At 39.3% G+C, this 20,922-nt stretch overlaps 2 protein-coding genes across 2 annotated transcripts; one reads left to right on the forward strand and one right to left on the reverse strand.

Moving 5' to 3' along the window:
* The first annotated feature begins 373 nt into the window (after window positions 1-373).
* LOC141639389 (epsin-3-like) lies at window positions 374-12,965 on the forward strand. Its single transcript, XM_074448528.1, has 4 exons — window positions 374-644; window positions 11,560-11,682; window positions 11,865-12,026; window positions 12,140-12,965. Exons 1-4 carry the CDS (start codon window positions 550-552, stop codon window positions 12,705-12,707), a joined length of 948 nt encoding a protein of 315 aa, XP_074304629.1. The 5' UTR covers window positions 374-549; the 3' UTR covers window positions 12,708-12,965.
* Window positions 12,966-13,211: 246 nt separating this feature from the next.
* Window positions 13,212-16,198, reverse strand: LOC141639390 (large ribosomal subunit protein eL14z-like). The gene is made up of 5 exons (XM_074448529.1): window positions 15,980-16,198; window positions 15,779-15,880; window positions 14,956-15,085; window positions 14,751-14,863; window positions 13,212-13,448 (listed from the first exon to the last, which is right to left on the reverse strand). The coding sequence occupies exons 1-5, from the start codon at window positions 15,980-15,982 to the stop codon at window positions 13,395-13,397; spliced, it is 402 nt and encodes a 133-aa protein (XP_074304630.1). The 5' UTR covers window positions 15,983-16,198; the 3' UTR covers window positions 13,212-13,394.
* Between the last annotated feature and the right edge of the window lie 4,724 nt (window positions 16,199-20,922).

The raw sequence follows: 20,922 nt of genomic DNA on the forward strand, positions 1-20,922 counted from the left end.
ACAGAGTCGGTGTGATAAAAACTAAATCCCATTTTAGTTCGGCTTTAATGTCTTCTTGATCATGCTTTCTTACATTTTGATTACAGGTTTAACAAGCCTTCTTATTCTTAATGTCCACAAACAATAACAAAATGTGAACTATATCTATATTTGAGTCGCTACAGCCTACGAGTAACCAATAGTCGATTTGTGGATCCATCATATATGACCCATCTCGACAATTGAAGATATAACAAACCCAAAATTTATTACAAATGAGCCATCTTAATTTAACTCTCATCTCCATCCTACATTCATATTTTCCCAAATATAAAGCCTATAAACACTCCTCTCAAGAGGCAACATATAACACATGTCCTATCCAAATCCATTTTACTCAAAAATATGTTATTTGCCCATCATATTCATGATTCAGAGAAAAATAATGGATACCCACAAATTAAAAAATTCAATTCAATGGCTTAAATCACATTATTTTTACATAATAATTACATCAACACATCTAATTGCACATTACACAAAGAAAATCTAAAGAATTGAAACATAACCATGGGAACATTGTTAATGAGACAAGCATCAAGTTATCTTCAAGAGAAATATAGAGCTGCTAGATTGGCTTTTACTGATGTTTCTGAAGCTGAATTGTAAGTTTTTTTTTTCAATTTCTTAAATAACCCATATGATTAACAACACATAAATTAACCGAGGATGTCGACTAATTAAACAGAGATATTATGGCTTTTACTGATGTTTCTGAAGCTGAATTGTAAGTTTTTTTTTTCAATTTCTTAAATAACCCATATGATTAACAACACATAAATTAACCGAGGATGTCTAGTAATTAAACAGAGATATTATGGACAATAGGTCTCAGGTTCAAATTCCCCCTCCCCTATTTTAATACGACTAAATATGTGTTTCGTTAGACAAAAGAAAAAAAACACATAAATTAATGCACATCAAAGTTTATGTTTTTTCATCAACTTTTCAATTTTTCCTATAGATATGCGACCTAGTTATAAATGTTTTGGAGGATCTAATGACCGCATTTTCCAATATTGACTACATTTAGCGAGATTGATACTGCGACTGTGACCGATACCGAGATTTAATACTATATCCATATGATCAACAATACTTAAATTAAAAACCATCAAATAAATAGACATCAAAGTTTATTTGTTTGTATCAAATTTTCAATTTTTTCCATAACCCACATGATTAAAGAAATTAAAACCAATCGAATAAATGGACATCAAAGTTTATTTCTTTGTATTAAATTTTAGATTAAGGTCAGCTAATTTAATATAATGAAAACAGAGGAGATTACCTGAGAATCTAATAAGATGAGGATGTGTGGCACCACCGAGAATATCGTGGGTAAATTGTAACAGAAAATAAGATAAATCTGTTTTATCCTATTAGTTCGGTACTTGGGTGTATTTATTGAATTAACCCATTTTACCATATACTACTTGGTTTTAGAATAAAAACCGTCTTATATAAATATTTATTTATACAACAATAACAACATTACTTCAGTGTCTCAATAGCTCCCGCAAATTGCGGGGTAAGGGGGGTCGGATGTACGCAGCCTTACCCCTTATGTTTGCAACACCAAGAGGCTGTTTCCGAATGACCCAAGTATATAAATATTTATGGGAAATTCCCACTTGTATCCCTCTGGTCTGGACTAATCCCACTTGTACAGTTGTACCTCTTCTTTTCATGAAAGTCCACTTGTACCCTACAATTTCCTAGTTATTCTCACTTATACCTTCAAGTATAAGTTAATTTCACTTGTACCCCTACTTTTAAGTAAATCCACACTCCAACATCCTAGTTACATAGAAATCGTGACCATAAGTTCATAATACTAAGCACCAACAATTAAGATGTGAAATGAATTCTCGCTTGTCATTATGAAGTGGAGAAGAAGTGTTAAGTACCGTCAATGCGTCAAGTAAGATGTTAAAGGCTTCGTAAACGATATGAAGAAGCATATCCTAATTGAAATATTTGTTTTCTTTTCAACAAACATCGTTTTTCCCTCCAAATTCATTTTATATGACTCCACTTCATCTTCAACATTCATCTTTTTTCCTTCTTCCCCACTTTATCCTCAACATTCATCATTTACTATACTTAAAGGGTATAGGTGAGAATAACTAGAAAGTTGGAGGGTACAAGTGAGCTTTTTTTAAAAGAAGGGGTACAAGTGAGATTAGTCAATACCAGAGGGGTACAAGTGGAAATTTTCCAATATTTATTTATGAGAAAAACAAATCATTCAAAAAGAAATATTAGTTGCTAGAAAAAAAAAAAGAAAAAAAGATAAACACATAATTGTGAAATTGGTGGTGTAGTTATTGCTAATATCATGCATGTTCGGGAATGGTTTGTGTTTTTTACATACGAATTTTACTTTTTCACATATATCTTTTACAAATTTACCCTTGTCATATTTTTCCACACAACTTTTTTTCCCATCCCTTGTTGACACTATTGTGGCCATGTCCTCAACCTCTCCACCACCACCATGTCAGCTCACCACGAGACAACCACCGCTGCCGACTTGCACCACTTATTCCCGCACACCATCCTCATTGTTGCCATTTCGCACCACCAACCACTGTCTAAACCCACCGCGGTTTCCACCAACAAACCCTTGTCCCTAGCCGCGTACCACCCTCACCACTACCAATTCGCAGCAACAACACACCAACGCACCACCCTCACCACTGCTTAATTCGCACCAAAACTTCAACCAACACACAACCCTAACCACTCTGCACTAGCTTAACCACCGTGAACCACCCTAGCCATTGTGCACCACCTTCCATCACCATTCTACGGCAGTCACCCCAAGAGGTAGACGTCGCAGCAGTCACTCCAAGTGGTAGACGCCACGGCAGTCATCATCAAGAAGCAGGCGCCGTCGCAGTCACCCCAAGTAGTAGACGCTACGGCAGTCACCCCAAGAGGTAGACGTCGCAGCAGTCACTCCAAGTGGTAGACGCCACGGCAGTCATCATCAAGAAGCGGCGCCGTCGCAGTCACCCCAAGTAGTAGACGCTACGGCGGTCACCCCAAGAGGTAGACGTCGCGGCAGGTCACTCCAAGTGGTAGACGCCACGGCATCATCATCAAGAAGCGGCGCGTCGTTAGTCACCCCAAGTAGTAGACGCTACGGCAGTCACCCCAAGAGGTAGACGTCGCAGCAGTCACTCCAAGTGGTAGACGCCACGGCAGTCATCATCAGGAAGCAGGCGCCGTCGCAGTCACCCCAAGAGGTAGGCGCCACGGCAGTCAATACCAGCACAGCTGATACTCGCAAAAGCGATCAACATGCCTTAGGAACGTTAAACACAGTTGAGATACGCACTCTAGACTGCCTCGGCCAGGCCGAGGCAGAAACAAAAGAGGTGCTCAACTAATAACGTAAGAAGACAACTCAGACGAAGACCAGAAAAGACCTCGGCCAAGCCAGAGGCAAAGTGAAAACGTTAAGTACAGTTAAGATGCTCAACTATTAGCGCAAGAAGACAACTCAGAAAAATGAGGCAAAGACCTCGGCCAAGCCGGAGGCAAAAGAAACGAACTCTTATTAAAGATGTTCAAACAGGTTACAAGGAATACAGACGACGGCCGTCCCCATAGGGATAAGCCAAACACTACCTACCAGAGTTTTTACAAAAACACAAGGAAAAGCAAAAGGTTACAGACATAATCATTTAAGCGCCAAAAATGGCAGGGAGGAGAGGCTTAATAGTTGGCCCCCGAACAACTGCAGCTATCCGAGACGCCGGGTGAGCCTGGTGACGACCGCCCGTCTCCCTATGCCTGTTGCTGCTTGCCATCAGCAGCAGTAGCAGCATCATCGTTGATGAGCGACCCAGAAGCTGTCTTGACAGCCTCAGTCTCTTGTGCCTCAGCCTCAGCCTTCTTAGAAGCCTCAGCCTCAGCAGCCTCAGCTGCCTTCATCTTCTCAGCTTCCTTCTTGGCCGCCTTAGCCTCCTCAGCAAGGGCTGCCTTCTCCGCGGCCGCCTCTTCCTCCTTCTTCACCCTTACCGCCTCCTTGGCCCTCTCCTCCGCGGCTTTCTCCTTAGCCTCGAGCTTGTCATCAAACAGCTCGTCAAATTTGTCCCACGGAAAGGAGCCATCAAGAGGGAAGAGCTCCCCAATCACTTCCCTGGCAGCTTCTTCGGTCAGGTCTCGGTATAGGGCGCACATGTTAGGGAGGATTTTGGTTTGGAGCGTCTCAATGTCCTCCTCCCTTTGGGCGATGATAGCATCCTTGTTCCGGACCACCTTTCCCTGGACCTGAAACAAGCCCCTAAATTCGTCCCTCTGCGTACGGTAAAGGTCGGCGTGCTTCTGAACGAGGTCACGCCCCTCCAGCAGCTTAGCAATTTCAGCCGCCGCAGCCTCGGTCTTGGCTCTCTCAGCAAGGACCTCCTTTTCAGCGTCCTCCCTGAGTTTTCTCTCAGCACGGACTGCCTCCTCAGCCTCAGCCTTGGCCCTCTCGGCTTCCTTGTTCGCAGCGTCGAGTTCGAGCCTTAGCCGCTCAAGCTGTGGAGCAGCTTCGGCCATGGTCTTCTCTTGCTCCATAATAAGAGCATCGGCTGTATCAGCCCACTTCGCCAGTGACCTGATCAAACTTAGACCCTCCGACTTAATCTGGAGGGGGGTAGGCTCCGGGAAGGAGGTGACAACGGTGGCACCTTGACCACTTGCTTGCGCAGCTTTCCCCTCGGCACGCCGTTCAATAGTATGACCGGTAGACGGCAGCGGTTGATCTACAAAAATTCAATTAAAGCATCCGTGTCAACATACATGGACATACCAGAGAGCCTGTCATCAGGAACGCCTAATGAACCGGCTAAGTCTGAGCCACAGGATAGATCTGTACCATGCTTAGCTTTCTTGCTCGGACGGCGCATTTCCTCGCCGGCAGCAGTTGTCGCAGTAGCAGCGGAAGCATCAGCAGCAGGGGTAGACCCTTTCCTTTTACGGACAAGGGGAGATCCCTCCGCATCAGAATCCTCCCCATTGGTAATGTCAACGATCACCACCGTCTCCTTCTGAACTGAAGGGATGGGAGGTGGAACTGACGTCGACGCCGTCGCCGCTGAAGACTTTGTTTTCCGCGTTCGACGCGGCATGTTACTAGCAACCTTCGCCTGAGCCGCCTTCACATTCAGGCCTTTCAGCTGCTGATCCATGAGATCATTCGGCGACGTCCTGCGATCGCGAGCCAGAGCCTTAGGATGCAAATCAGCAACGGTCTTATCCTTGTGCAGCCCCATTCTCCGGAGGATATCCTCAGACAGGTCCGGTCCAAAGTGGTCTGCAAAGGAAACAAAGCAAGAGTTAAGTAGAAGAAATAAGTCAAAATTCAAGAAACAGAAACGTTGAAAGCAGAGATGGGCCTCACACCGACCCCACTCACCCTGCGCTAGGGCCGGTATGAGGCCGACATGGCAGAGCAGCTCATCCTGAAGAATGATCTGCGTCGGGGGAATCCATCTTTTCGACATCCCACTCTTGTCCGTCTCGAAGAGCCTCATCGCCAGCTTCTCATCCTCATTAAGGGGGACCTTCCTGGCATCCATCTTAAGCTTTTTCCGGGTGACCCATCTGTCATGCTCCGCCTCAGTCTCGCACCGCAAATTAACTTGGTGCTGGAAGGACCGGGGCAGCGGATAGTCATCCGGCACCTCAACGTACACCCACCGATCTTTCCAGTCCTTGCAGGAAGAAAGCTTGTCGACGGAGATGTAACCCGGCTCCACTTGTACGCTGTACCATCCGACACGACCGGGAAACGACGGCCGAAGGTGGTGAAGCCGACGGAATAAATTAACCGTTGGGACCTCCCCCTTGAAGAGACAGAGCCAGACAAAGCCGACTATGGTCCTAATAGCCAACGGGTGTAGTTGGCCCACGGCGACGTTCATGGCTCTAATGATGGCCACGACGTAATCATTCAGCGGAAACCGGAGCCCGTACTCCAGGTGCCGGATGTATACGCCGGTGCAACCCGGTGGAGGGCAACAGATGGCCTGGCCCTCCTCAGGGATAACAATTTTGTATCCCCTGCCAAAGTAGAAATGGCCCTCGAAAAATGTCTCGCCGGAACAACTGGCGAACTTATGGGCCCAAATCCGGTCAGGGCCGACCTTACAGGCCTCACCGTGATCCATGACGTACTGCCTCCCCTCACTAGGATGAGCCCTTTCAGCATCATCATCGTCATCATCATCAACATCATCATCGTCCTCCCAATCCTCCAAAGCCTTTGGGTCAATTTCGGGAGACGGAGACCTAGGGCCCCCAGACCTTATAGGGATGGCATCTAGCATCTCCTCCTCATCAAGACGCGACGGGGAACCCCCCGGCGCAGGCTTACTAGGCCCGGCACCAGCAGAAGACATGTTTACAACAAAAGTTACAAGTTAAAAAGAGAGAAATTTGTTTGTTTACCTTGAAGAAAAGCACTAGCCGAAGCAACGACTGAAGATTAGAAGAGAGAAGCCCTTGAAAGTTTAGAGAGAAGAAAATTTTAGAGAGAATGAAATTGGTGCCCAATTTCAGGGACTAACTGCCCTATTTATAGGGGCAAGCCCATGAAGAAGGACCAATCAGGGCACAGCCCATGAAACGTCAGCCAATCAGCGAACAGACACGTGTCAGACATGCAACCACGGAATGTCAATCGTTACAACAGTTGAACGTCAATCAATGCAACAGTGACCAAGCGTCTTCAACACGCCCCTTCAAATCCCTCTGCCTACTCATCTTCCTCAACAAAATCCTAAGTATCTGTTCTCCGCCGGCCACACGATCAACCAAGCTTGTCAGCACCGGCTGGGGGCAATCAAAAGCACACGGCGCTCACAACCTCGATCTCGGCCAGCACCACTTTCTTTTCCACATCGGATGCCCATTACACATCCATGTGGAGGGGGGATATGATACGGCCTAAGCAGAACCAAGCCGAGGTAGAAGAAGCCGGGGCAGAAAATTTTCCACGCGCAGAATATACGCTCAACATACATCGGAGCCCATACCACGGCATAGACTACGCTGGGGGCAAATTGATGGGGCATATTCTGCACCCTCTGACCAAGTCAACATATTGAGCAAGGTCAAAGATATCCACAGCAAGTCAACGGCTTAGACAGCCTAACCGACGCAACCCGTCGGCCTGTCTCTTGGGTCTCGGCTAGGACAACTAGCCAGCCGGGGCACACATCCGCGAACTCATATCCAAGACCCCTCGGCGGCGAGTCAACAGGGCCCGCCGGCCTGCCATGGGTCCCTCGGCCGAGGGTAGACCAGTCTTTCCACCTGCTAGCCACTTGGCCACTACGTGACAAAAGAGGAAAGTCTATAAATACTCCTCAACCCTCATTGAGGAGGGGATCCACAAAATTAACCTAAGAATCACTATTCATCTGGTAATATCTTCCTTATCTCTCTACAATACATACTTCGCCAAGAACAACAACTTATCCCACTAAGTTTACTGACTTGAGCGTCGGAGTGAGTTCGCTCGGTCCAAAGCCGAGCCCTCGGTTTGTTCACTGTTTCAGGAGACCGAGAGGAGGATTCAACCAAAGACGTCATTCTACAGGCACGGGTAGTAACAAATAACTGCTCTGGAATTACACCCGGAACAATAATAATTGATAACGAAACATATTAATTTCACTAATAAACCCTTATAATTTTAACGAAAGAAATTAATAATTGTTAAACAACTAATTAAGGGGGCGTTTGGTTCAATAGCATGGAATGGAATGGATTGGAGTGGAATATGAATCCATAATGGTATGAGATTCTAAATCCATTCCCTCATAAACTTGTTTGGTTCATCTTAAAATTGTAGAAGAGAGGAATGGAGTTTGATACCAAGGGGGAAAGTTGGGTATGAGATTCTAGGGGGTTGGAATGGAGTTAGAATCCATTGGGTATCTAACTCCATTCCAAAAGACTCCAACCAAACATTGAAATTGAGCAAATCCATTCCACTCCATTCTAAGAGAGTCAACCAAACACCCCCTAAATTACTTCAATAATTGGAGATTTATGATAAATTGTTTAAATTTTGAGAGCAATTAGATTCAATTTGGGGGAGGGGGGGGGGAATACTTATAAGTGTTAATTTGTTTAAATTTAGGAAATGGTATGATCTGGAAAGTTAATGCAAAAGTGTATGTGAACGAGTAAAATTCATATGTAAAAGAGTAGTTTCAAGCAATTTATGAAATGTTTGTGAGTTTGGAAATTTCGGTCTTCATCTATAGATAGTTAGTTTATAACCCGTGTAATGTTGCAGAAGCATATATAAAGACATTAAAAATACATTACATACAATTAATCTAATTTAGATTTATAATATCATATAAAGAGATCGGCCTTACAGTTTGGTTACAAAAATCAAAACAACAAAATTACAATGAAGATTCAATGGAGTATTTATAGGTTTTTCTATCTTATCAAAGGCTAAAATGGTCAAGTTACGAATAATTTTGATGTCTTACAACAATAAAAGTTCTTAAAGTTTGTGTCATGAAGATCAGTGGACATTGCGCAGAAATTTAAGAGTTACCAAAGAAAACATTATCATGTCTTACTTGATCACCTCTACAATAATTGAGACATCTTAACCCATTTTAATAGTAATTTTATATGTTAAGTTTATTGATATCTAAATGATACTTAGTAGTAAAATTGATTTTGATTGTGCATAAAAGCCTTTGCGAAGAACACATACAACACGAAGCGAATATAGCTACTTATTGCGCCTTTGTTATAAGAACTTATTCCAATTGATTCGGAAAGAAAGAAAAGAGTGGATTACATGAAATCGAGAAAAATAATTAAGAGAAACGAGACGAGAGTAAAGTTAGCATATGGAAGTATGGAAGAATTAATGAAGAGATTTGTAATCATAACATAAATAATTAGTTGATCTATTTCTGCAATGACAGACATTGACAATTCAGTTTAGGAACCTGTGAATCTTCGTTCAATTTTGGACAAACTAATATTTCATTCTTATACGCGTGTTTGACAAAAAAAAATATATAGAATATTTTGTATCTCATATGACATAACTCATATATCGCCCACTTTTGATTCTAGTAACCAAATATTAAAGGAGGTTTTTCCTATCAAAAGTTCAATACCTTGCATATTAAGATTAGGTTGTATATTCAATTTGTTAAGACACGATGAAACGTACTACACCCATTCATATACCAAATCTTGTCAAAAATATAAGGAAATTAGTGATTAACAAATAAGTATTGTACTTTTAAAGGTATTGACCATTACACTAAAAGATGACGAATTAATTTTAAAGTCAAGAATTAATTACAATATTCAGTTTCAAGAGATTGAAGCAGAAGTGAAATTGAACGTTTAATCTAAAAAATTGTACTGTTAGAAATATAAGGAAAATCTATATAAAAGCAAACGTTTGATAAACAGCAAACAAAATTGAGAGATCTTTCATCAAGCAATTTATATGATGTTGTAAATGAGTCTATTACCTTCATAAGTGGAGAAATTTGCGGCTAAATTCGTCGATGTTAAATACATGTCTAGATTACAAATGAAGGAATATATAATGAGGATATGGTATCATATAGATTATGGAAGCAATAACTATGAAGAAAATGAAAAATGACGGCGGGGAAGAAGTAGAAGAAAGCAGTGAATAATAGGGGTTCGCCCTTTTTTCCCTTTCCTATTAATACTGTGGGTCATTGAATTAGTGGGCCTAAACGCAGAAGATTGGTAAAATAATGTTTTGTGTGAGATGTAATACTTTTGTGGGAAAACACATGTGAGTAGTTTGTAATTTACGGAGTATTATTTTATGTAGATATAGGTAAATAGATAGATTAGATACTCTCCTAATCTGGAAATATAAACTCCCTCTATTCCCTAATATAAGGAATCGTTTGGTTGATCAAGAAACTTCAACTTCCTAGGAACTTGCAATTCATGGGAATTAAGTTCCATCATCTAATTCGGATGAATTTTGCAAAATTGTTTGGTTGCCCATACAGGAATTAAATTCCACAGGAACTTCCAATGACCAGGGAGGAATAGGTAAGCCACCTCTCACATCATATAGGCATTGAAAGTTCCTGAGAATTTTCAATTCTTACATTCTCCCCAAAAGTTGGCAACCAAACAACCTTATTTTTTAAAATCATGAGATTTTCTAATGCATGTATTTTTCAAGTGGTAACCAAAGTTGTCTTAGGTACACGGATTAAGAACTATTGGGAAATGTGGTATTATGTAGTATTCGTTAGGTGTTATAGATGCTCTTTGAAAATAGAAAGATTAGTTCATAAGAATCTATTTGGAATTTTTCCCTAATTTTGTAATATAAATACTCCCTGAGTTTCTTGATATAAGTCGTTTTAGATTATTTCACAAGAATTAAGAATTTATTGGGAAATGTTGTATTATTTTTTTGTTTTTAAAGAAAAGAACAATTCATGAATAGAACGTCATACGGCACTTACAAATGATAGGTATAATCGCAAACCAATCTAATGGAAATCAAAGAAAATAATTTTCTTATATACTAGGGATCTCAAAACATGATCTCACAACCCGGCTCGTCGTATTATCACTATCTTCATGTAACTTTTGAGGGGATCTTTCGTTTGATTCATTATGAGATAAAATTTACCCCTGACTGGTTACAAAGATCGTTGATAAATCACTTGTACCCTTTGAAAGAACACGCTATGAATCATCAATGAACTACTCTTGACTATATTACTGTGAGACTAAACGCACGAAAAAATAGAAAACCCCGGAAATAAGGGACGGAAAAACGGTTCTCAACAAAAGTGAGACTTTTATAGTTTTATTAAATAGAAGATATATATATGCATTCTATTGAATGAGATATGACACAATTTTGGGGCTTACCATCGATTGAAAATTAATGAAAGCCCCGCGTATAATTGGAGGTTAGGGTTTTTAGAGGGGGTTTTTTAGAGAGAGAATAGATCATGTCCGAAAATGTTGTATTATTAGTTAGGGGTTATAAATGCTCTTTTCATAACCAATAAAATGGGCTTAAATTACCTCTTTTTTCCTAAAAAGTAGTTATACTAAGGAACGGAAAGAAAAATATTCACACAACAAACGATTTATAATTTCTTAGTTTCTAAAGAGATTATTTATGTAGAGTACGTTAAACAAGAACTCGTGTTTTATTTTGCAGTAAATATAAATACGTGACCGCACAAAGACTACCATCTTGTTAATATTGTGAATATCTTATTTTATTTTATTTTTGTTCAAATGAGCGCACTTATATCACGGGTGAGAAGATAACCTCAATTTTAAGGTTAGAGTAAGAAAGTTCTTACCATTTGAGCTAACAATTGTTCTTATTGTGAATACCTTATTAACAAGCTATTTTTTACACAAATTTTAATAAGAAGAAATGTGTAGTTATGATATTGTGTAGAAGGTTGATGTAAATTTGCATCTACATTTTGTTAAATTGACAAGGTTTGCCGAACAAGTGACTGATAATAATCCTTGGAGTCCCGATACCAAGACAATGACCCTAATAGCCGAGGCATCCTATTACTTTGATGAGTACTTGAGAATTGTTGAGGTCCTCCATAAGAGGTATGCTTAGCCTACTACTTTTCGTCAATCATTTGTTTTTTTCTTTTTTTATTCGTATAAGACTAACGTTATAAATGAGATTTAACAATACTTATAAGATTTTATAATTTCAAAAAGGCATATGCTCATTTGAAGTTGAGAGCAACTTATACAACTATGACAATAGAGACTTATTTATGTAGATTTGCAACCATTAATTGGAAGAGATGGAGGCAATACTACAACTCTCTAATATTGTTGGAGTTTCTAATTACGCACGGATCCGAGGATTTTGTAAATGAGTTTAAAAGCGATATTGGGATCATCAAAGAACTCGGGACATTTGAGCACATCGATACTGACGGGTAATTTCATAGCAATCATTTGTCATACTCCTTGGATCAAAATATCAGTCAAAATCAACATCGTTTGATTAGTCAATATATATACCAACATATTGTCGATTCGATTGGACCAGGGTAAGATGGGGAATTTATATGAGGAGCAAAAGTGAAAGGTTAATAAAACTACTTCAAGGAGGACTATCACTTCAAGAAGTGCGTTCAAAGGCAATTAAACTAACAAATGAAATCCATGGATTTGGAAGTTCACCTACTTCATCATCTTCATCTTCTTCTCCAAGAGGGTCATGGACATCATCATTCGATTCATATTCATCTTCAAGTCCGTCATGGCAAGACATGCATGATAGTCCAAAATGTGAAGAAACAAAGCAATCTTTTGAACAAGACACTTTAAAAAACTTGCCAAAAAAATTTGCCACACATACTATGCCCATCAATTTCCTTGATGACAATGTTGATGTATACGAATCATTAGATTGGAATACGATTCAAGAAACATTCACTGATATTGATTTGAATGACGAGGAGGAAAAAAAGGTGGGTTTTTTCCGAGGATTTTGCTCCAAGCATATTGGTTATAGTCCATTGAAGAATGATGGCGAAAAGAAGTTGTCCAAATCAGTTTCTGATGTTAAGGATGAAAAGAAGAAAATGCTTCTTCATCAACATTCGATGTCGTAAAGAGGCGGATCTATAACTTGGACTTCTATTCGCTAAGTATGCATTCAGATATGAAATAAGTGAATGTAAATCATAGTTTACTCTTAAATTGGGCGCAAATAGTTGTAGCTAGTACACTTTGCACACAGAATACCTAGGTGAATTGATGTATAAGTTTTCGGTAATAAACTCGACAAGAGTACCTCATACGAAATGCAAGCATTAATCGATTATGCCAACATTGCAAGACTGATTTCTATGCAACAATGGTTTTCCCAACGGTTTCTTCAAGACTAATAATTTGCGAGTAATAACTACATTCAGCATCGGCAAAGCTAATCCTGTCGTATTTCAAGTGACCATTCAATAATTATAAACACGCATCTTTGATTATAATGACATCACAATCCACATGGAATTGACTGACCGGAGATTTAACGAAATGGAGAAAACAGGGGATTTTGATCTTGGAATCTGTAATACGGTAAAATTACAAGAAATTGGTTGATGGGCACTTGAAAAAAGTTGATCCAACAAAAAACGGTAGATTCATTACTTAGGCAAACAAGTTCTTGGTATAACCAAAAGTAGCACAAGAAATCCTCGACAATGGGCATCTGAACTGAAATATCTTCGTACAAAAATTCTCTAAAGCTGACAGGCGAAGGTCACATAATTAAAACAAAATATTGCATTCTACAAACCAACTTATGCAGCTTGTTTCTTCAACTTTGTAAGCTCTTGCCTTACTACTCCAGCTTTCTGCAGTGCATCGTTAAACAGTCAAAGATCAGGAAATCAATATGCCGCTTGTATAACAAAACACAAAATCGCGAGTAAACCTTCTATTAAGAGGGTATTGCAATTAGGATGCAACCTCTAGCTGGCCTAACAAATCATGGACTAGTTCAAACATAATTCATCATGGCAAATTGGCACTTGCTTAATGTCTCTATGTATACCTTCTAATAAAGGGATACTGCAACTAGGATGCAGTAATGCACATGTTTATTTTAAGCAAGCTTATCAAATAGAGACCGGCAGACCATTTCCAGCAAGCCATATGGCATCAACTGGCATACAAAAGCAGAAAACTATAGATCTTCTCATCTTCCTAAATCCTACCACCCAGACCATGAAGAGAAACAGGATGTGTAAAATTGCATACATGAGAGTTGCAAGTTCCATATTAATTCCAAGACGACTTTAACCCATTTACCCAAGTAAGGACGTTGATCGCAGAGACCAATTTCGGGTAATTACGAAAGGGAATGAAACTCCCCCATTCCCTTTGTAGGTGTTTGTCTAGCACTTTTTTCTGTTTCCCTTTCCCCCAATTCAGGAATGGGTTTACCACTTTAACCCAAATCCCTCTAAATTGATTCCCCACCTCCCCAAAGGTTTCCCATTCCCTTTCCCTACTATCTTCATACACCACAACTCAACCACATATACTAGTCATCAATACCCACCATCACCTATGACGCCGGCACCAACCACCACAATTCTCACGCGACCACCTTGTCTCATATCAGCCCTCTTCGAACCCACCAACAGCCCATCGGAGTTCCTTACCGCATGATTGGCCACGATTGGGACGTAGTGGTGGCAGGTGATGTTGGGTCATAGTGGCGGTAGATGTTGGTGGTCATATGACTTGAGGATGGTGCAGGAAGAGGAATCCCTTTCCCTTTTAATTTTATAAACCAAAGACATGACTATGATCAGGGTAATCCCTTTCCCTAACCCCTTCCCTTTGTTGAACAACAGGTCGCCTAAGTCATTTCGTTTATTCAGTCATACAAAAGCCAACAGAAACGGACAGATTGGCTGGCTGGAATTGGAAATGGAAATGTTCTACACTTCTATTCACGGCTATGTGTGAGAAATTACCGAAACCTATTTTTTACGGTTAAATTCAACTCAAGCATGGGTGGCCTTAAGGGGAAAGGATATATGACTTCAGGTGCCCAAAACTAGTTACATGTACTATACATGTGATCACAACTGAGACACCCAAAAAAAGGAATTCCGTTTAGATTAATTCGAATCAAGAGCACAAACCTTGATCTTAGCCAACATGATCTTGAATCTGTCGAAGTCATTTAGGGCAGCTCTCTTCCTCTGCACAATCAGCTTCCTTCCCCATGAGCTGTTTTCCCACTTGTTCTTAACATCTGCATATATATATAGCCATTTAAGATTTTAAGCAAACACACCACATAAATCACAGCCAACAGAAACTAGCACAAGGAGCACGTTGCAGTACCAGCAGCTTCCATTGCAGCAATCAAAGTGCTCTTCTTAGGGACCTTCTCAATCTCAACAGTGATATCGGTCAAAGAAAGCCTCTTCAAATTCATTTGACCTCTGACCATATCTGGGGCATCGACAAGAACCTGCAATTCAATATCAAAAAGAAACCACATAAGCAAAGTTGAGCAGAAATCAAAATTCACATTAGCAGGATAAAATAAGACATCACATTATCACAGATTTACATGAATCATCCTCAGCTCGCACATCCGCTAAAGATGTTATTAACAGACTGTATTAACTTATTTTTAGATTCTAGCAAAAGCAAATGAGTCAAACCTAATAATTGGTAAAGCTTTAAATCGATAAAATCAGTTTACTAACATGAACAAATCGGCATCTTTAACTACCATTCCAAACATCAGGTAAACAAAACAAAATAATCATACAGGTGTATTATCTTATACACCACAAAACTATCCAAAACCTAACTTCCAAGTTAACACCATTATTCTTCCAACTAAAATTAGGATAAACCAAAAGTATAATGGAGGCAGTCGCGTAACTAGGCGGGCGGAGGCTAGCAGGGAAAGTCAGCACCTATACAGTAGAAAATTTACAACTTCCAGTAAAAAAATCTCTAAAGTTACTATATTGTCCCCTGAAATATTTCGGCCCACCACCTTCAAATCTTGGTTCCGCCATTGAACCGATGAGCACCAAAGTGTAGCTTACTAATAACAAACCGTTTGTGGGGCGTATTTTAATCAAAGGTAAATACTGTAAAAGATTTAGACGGAGGGAGTAGATAAAAAGGGAAAAAGAAGAAAAAGTACTCTGTTTTGGTCAATGACGTCGACGATGACGACAAGGCGGCCATAATCTTTACCGTAGTTGACAAGTGCAACTCTTCCGACCTCCACGTATCTCTTGAACGGCTACATTTAATCCGTACAACATTAACAAAAAAAGTCAGAGAATGTAATGACGGCAAAACGATGTCGTACGCGAAGTTAAGGAGAGAGAAGAGAGATTACCATTTTGGAGAGCTATGGAGGTGTTTGGCGGCAGTAGCTGGTGAAGGAGAGTGATGAGAAATTAAAATGAGAATGAGGCGATTAGGGTTTTGATCACCTCTTGACTCTTGTGTTGTTAGTTCATATACCAACCGAATGGGCTATTGGGGCGTTATGTAACCAGCAAACTCTCTCTTTGAAGAGGCCCCGTAGTTTCTTGTTTGGCCCAATCTTGTGGGTGTGAGTTTTCGTTAGATTCAATTATTTATCAGACTCACACTTATTTATCCCGACCCGAATATTTATTATCGGAAACTAATGGTTATTCCTAAATTACTTAAAAACAACCAATCAGAAAATCAACCGACACAACCCAAGCCAAATTCTTGCAAAGCCGAATCCGAATTTTCGATCCGATTGACCTATTTGCCAGGTTTAAATTCAATCAAGTGGAAATGATCTTGTTTAGTGGTTAACAACTTAATATGGATTTCTCAAAAAAAAAAAAAAAAAAAAAAAAAAAAAACTTAACATAGAGGTACCCAAAAAAAAAAAAAAAAAAAAAAAAAAAAAAAGTTTATATATAAGTTTATATATTTCTATTGTATTGTTTTAAGGCTCATTTAACGCTAAAAAAAACATAAGTTCAATCAAAAATAAAAAAAACTTTAAAAGAATATTTCAAAATTTGTTTTACTGACAAATTTTGTTAAATGTTTTTTTATAAACATTTTGTTTAATTAGTATATGTATATTTGCTAAAATAAATTGTGTCTTTTAATTTACAAAGATGAATTAGAATTGATGATTTTCATTGTCATGAGTCATGGTAGCTAATTACTGAAGCATAAATAAGAGTAATGCAAAAGAGAATCTATATATATAACGTAGGTGTGGTATGGTGAATATACTACATATAAATAGTAGAATTGTCCCGCATCAAAAGATTAGTATAAGGTGATGTGATCCTATGATTATAAATAGGAGGCATATTTGGAACTTATGTATCCACCCAAAATTTTTTGAGTCTCATAAATATTGTTTTAAAGAGCTCTTAAGATTTTCTATCATTATCTACGATATGATATATGGAAATTGTGGGGAACTTCCAGGGAAAGAGTTAAGAACATGAACAAGAAAATCAAAAAATACAAAACTAAAGGTTTTACTAATGGTAGTCTCCTGACACAGTACAAAACTAAAGATTTTACTAATGGTTATCTTTTGAATGCAGTAATAGAGCGTTAATGAGTCGTTATATGTACGATGTATAGATCTCTATCTAATGATCGAGACTAAGTGGTTTTACTTTCAAAGAAAAATAATATGTATACAGTAGTGGTTTTTTTAAGAAGAGACATGTACTTCTTGGTATGTTATATCTTTCACATTGAAAAATAATGTAGACATGATGAACATACTACGTCTAAATAATTAAATTATGTATCTCACATCGAAAGAATAGTATACGGTAGGGTGATTCTATAAATATAAATAGGAGGCATCCTTGAAACTTAGATATTAACCCAAATTTTTTTGATATAAAAGATATGTACTTTTAAGTATGTTATATGTCCCACATTGAAAAATAATGTAGGTGTGGTGAATATATTATGTATAAATAATAGAATTGTCCCATATATATACATTTTCTATATTATATTAAAGTGAAGTTTATAATTTTGATATAAAAACTTTATATTTCGTTTGACAAAAAAGTATCGTATGAAAATTATATAATTAGATTGTGACAGAAAATGCTATAATTAGAGTGTAGATTGTATTATATTTTCTCATTATTAAATCGGGTTGATGTCAAATTAAGTGCGAAAAAAATGGTGTACTTTAATACCCGTCCTTTTAGGGACCCGTTGACCGACGTTGACCGACCTTAGAGGCGTGTTGTCACCTTTGGGAATTCGTACAAGCGGTGTCTCGTGTTGTGATAGGCCTTGGGATGAGTGGTACACGATCTAGTCGAGGCTACTCGATCGAGTAGCTTGGGTAGGCTACTCGATCGAGTAGGGGCCGCTAGATCGAGTGAGTTGGTTACTCGATCGAGTAGCGTCTTTTCAGCGAGGGTTTATAATCGTGTTTTGATAGAATCGCAAATCATTTCCGCCTCTTTCCTTCAGACCTAGATGTCGCCTTTCTTCATTTCCTTCACCATAATTCCTTCCATGGGAGCCTTTGAGGATGCTTGTGCCTTGGGGATAGATTGCTTGAGTCGGGTAGCGGTCTTGACGCCGATATTCTATGCGTAGGTATGTCATCATCGTCATCTTTGTCATTGTTGATTCTTATAGGGTTGTGGTGATAGTAATAGGCGGTTGTACTGTTTTGAATAAGGGTTTTACTTGCTTGGTCGATGTTATGTGAATGGACGAGGAATCGCTGTGGTTGGTTAAAGGTAGGTTCGCCTACTCAGTTCTGTTGGTGGTCTAGTGTGTCTTTGGTTGTGATTCGATTGTTGTGTCAGTGGATTTGGTTGGTTGGTATGGTTGGTTGGTGTAGTGTGATTGTGTTATCATGGTTGTGGTTCAGTTTTCTGTGATTGGTTGTCTCTGGTTCTCGAGGTGCGTCCTCGGCTGAGTGGAGTCACTTGCGGGAGTGGCTTCACGCCCTAGTTTCGCCCTCCGTGGAACCTGCCACGGGAGGGGATGTGCACATTAATGGGACAGGGTTATCGTTCAGTATGATGAGCGGGGCTTAGGTGGGAATGGTTGCGGTTCCCCACTGGCAGGGCTGGTCCAGTGGACAGTCGGTGACGGTGATTGATCGAAGATGTGGTGTGTGTGTGTGTTTTGTGTACTTGTGTAGTGTCTGTGGTTGTTGGTGTGTTGCCTCAGTTACTGACCTTGTGTGGTTTTGTCTCTATTTGTTCTGTTGTGTCTGTCGTGATCCCTTATGGTGAGCAGTCAGTCTTAGCAGGTGATGTCTTGGATGATAGCTGGATACTTGGCAGGATGGGTCTTTCGCAAGTTACGTCAGTGATAGTTCACATAAGGATGTCGAGTTGTATCTTCTGTTTTGGTAGTTTGGTTAGATCACTTGTAATAATTGTAAATGTTCTTTTATCGACTTTTGATCATTACTTTACTCGGGTAACCGAGATGGTAACACCTTTATATGCTAGGGAAGGTCTTATTAAGGCTCATTGGTATATGGGGGTGTTACAAAGTGGTATCAGAGAGACGATTTTGGAACCTGTAACAAATGAGCCTAATGAACGTACTGAGTCAAATAAAATGAACCTAGTGTATGTGTATTGGGAGCCCCTGCTGATGCTAGATTTTGGGTGAGTAGGCGCCCTCATTTCAAAATCATGGCCCCATTATGCTTAAGCCAGTCACCGGGTATGGGGATGTTGAGTCGACAATTATGTGCCTAATGTGTATAATGGTTATGCTAGAATTGTTTGTGATGAAGCTTCTGTTGAAGTTAGCATGTGTGTGATGATAATGAGAAACGTGAAGGTTTGTGCACGAATAGAAGTGTGTGTGAAAAGAGTAGCAGTGGTGAAATCTTTATAGTACGAGACAGTGTATAGAATGTGGTGATGGTAGTGTTTGCTCCAAATAGTTGGCATTAGCAGTTGATATAAAGAGTTTGTGAGTCTTGTAAGTAGTAGTAATAATGATAGTTAGTAAGTTTTGAATTTGTCGTGATGGCTATCAAAGCAGTATTGGAATGGATGTGATAAGTGCATGATTGAACGCTCCCACGATATGACAATTAAATTGAGTAAGTTAATTGTTAATTGTTGTAACAATGTTAGATTATTAGTAAGCTTGGCTGATAAAGAATGGTTTAATGTTAAATGTATGAATAGAGTGATGTGATTAGAAGTCATTTCGTTGAATTTACAATTGTATGATTAGAAATAAAAGAAACATATTGAATGAAAGTATACGTGAGGAAGCTAAAGGTGTAGTCTCTTGGTTGCATAATTATGGTTATAGGATGAAAATGGAAAGTTGAATGAGGTAATGTAATTGTGAGATGATACGTTGCAATTGTGTGATAGTAATACGATGTGAATGAGTACGTTAATCTGTGCCGATGTCCGAATTCGTTTTGGAATCGACACGTGTTACTGTTTTGCAGGGAACTTTAATCAATCTCGTATTTCCGACCGTGTATCTAGCCTTGCTTGACCGAGTACAAATGCCTACTAGACCGAGTAGACCTCATTCGATTTAGTTAGGAAGCTATAACGTCGAGAAAGTTGGAAATTCCCTACGGAAACTCGACCGAGTAGCTCCAACTCGATCGAGTGGAGGCCACTCGATCGAGTACCATACTTACTCGATCGAGTAAGTGCTACAGTACCTGGAAATTTGCGGGTTCATAACCCTTTCCTTTTGTTCTTTCTTCTTATTTCTCCTTCTATTTCCGCAAACCCTAACCTCCTATCCCTCTCAAACTCTTTGATTCTTGTGATTGTGGTGCTTCAACTTGGTGATTTTCTTGCTTGAATTCGTTCTTTTTACTTACTAATTGATCAAGGTATGAATGCTCACTCTATTTTGATGTTTTTAATTAGTTAGAATCATATAGGATGTTGGAAAGTGTTGAAAAGTCGATTTAAATGTGTTAAAACTTGCTTCTAATTGTTGCAATATGATCTAGATGCTTTCCTTTGATGATTATTGTGGATAATTATGCAAAAATCGAAGCAAATTGAATGATGATGTGAACCAAAAATTTTAGAGTTTGAGAAATTAAATTGATTTTTGGTTGTCTATTGTATGTAAGAGGATGAAAATTGGGTAATCTATGTCGTATATATCATGTATAGAGTTGATTTTCGTGATTTTCACTCAAAAATTTGTCTTAAAACTCCGTCTTAAAAGTGCCCCAAACTGAAATTCGTCTCATGTTATTGTGACTTGGGTTGTATATGAAGATGTTTTGAAGGTTGGAGTCCTAAAAGTAGTAGTGGTTAAGTTAATTCATGCTAA

Source organism: Silene latifolia, unplaced genomic scaffold (assembly GCF_048544455.1).
Source record: "Silene latifolia isolate original U9 population unplaced genomic scaffold, ASM4854445v1 scaffold_367, whole genome shotgun sequence".
In the NCBI taxonomy this organism is placed as follows: Eukaryota; Viridiplantae; Streptophyta; class Magnoliopsida; order Caryophyllales; family Caryophyllaceae; genus Silene; species Silene latifolia.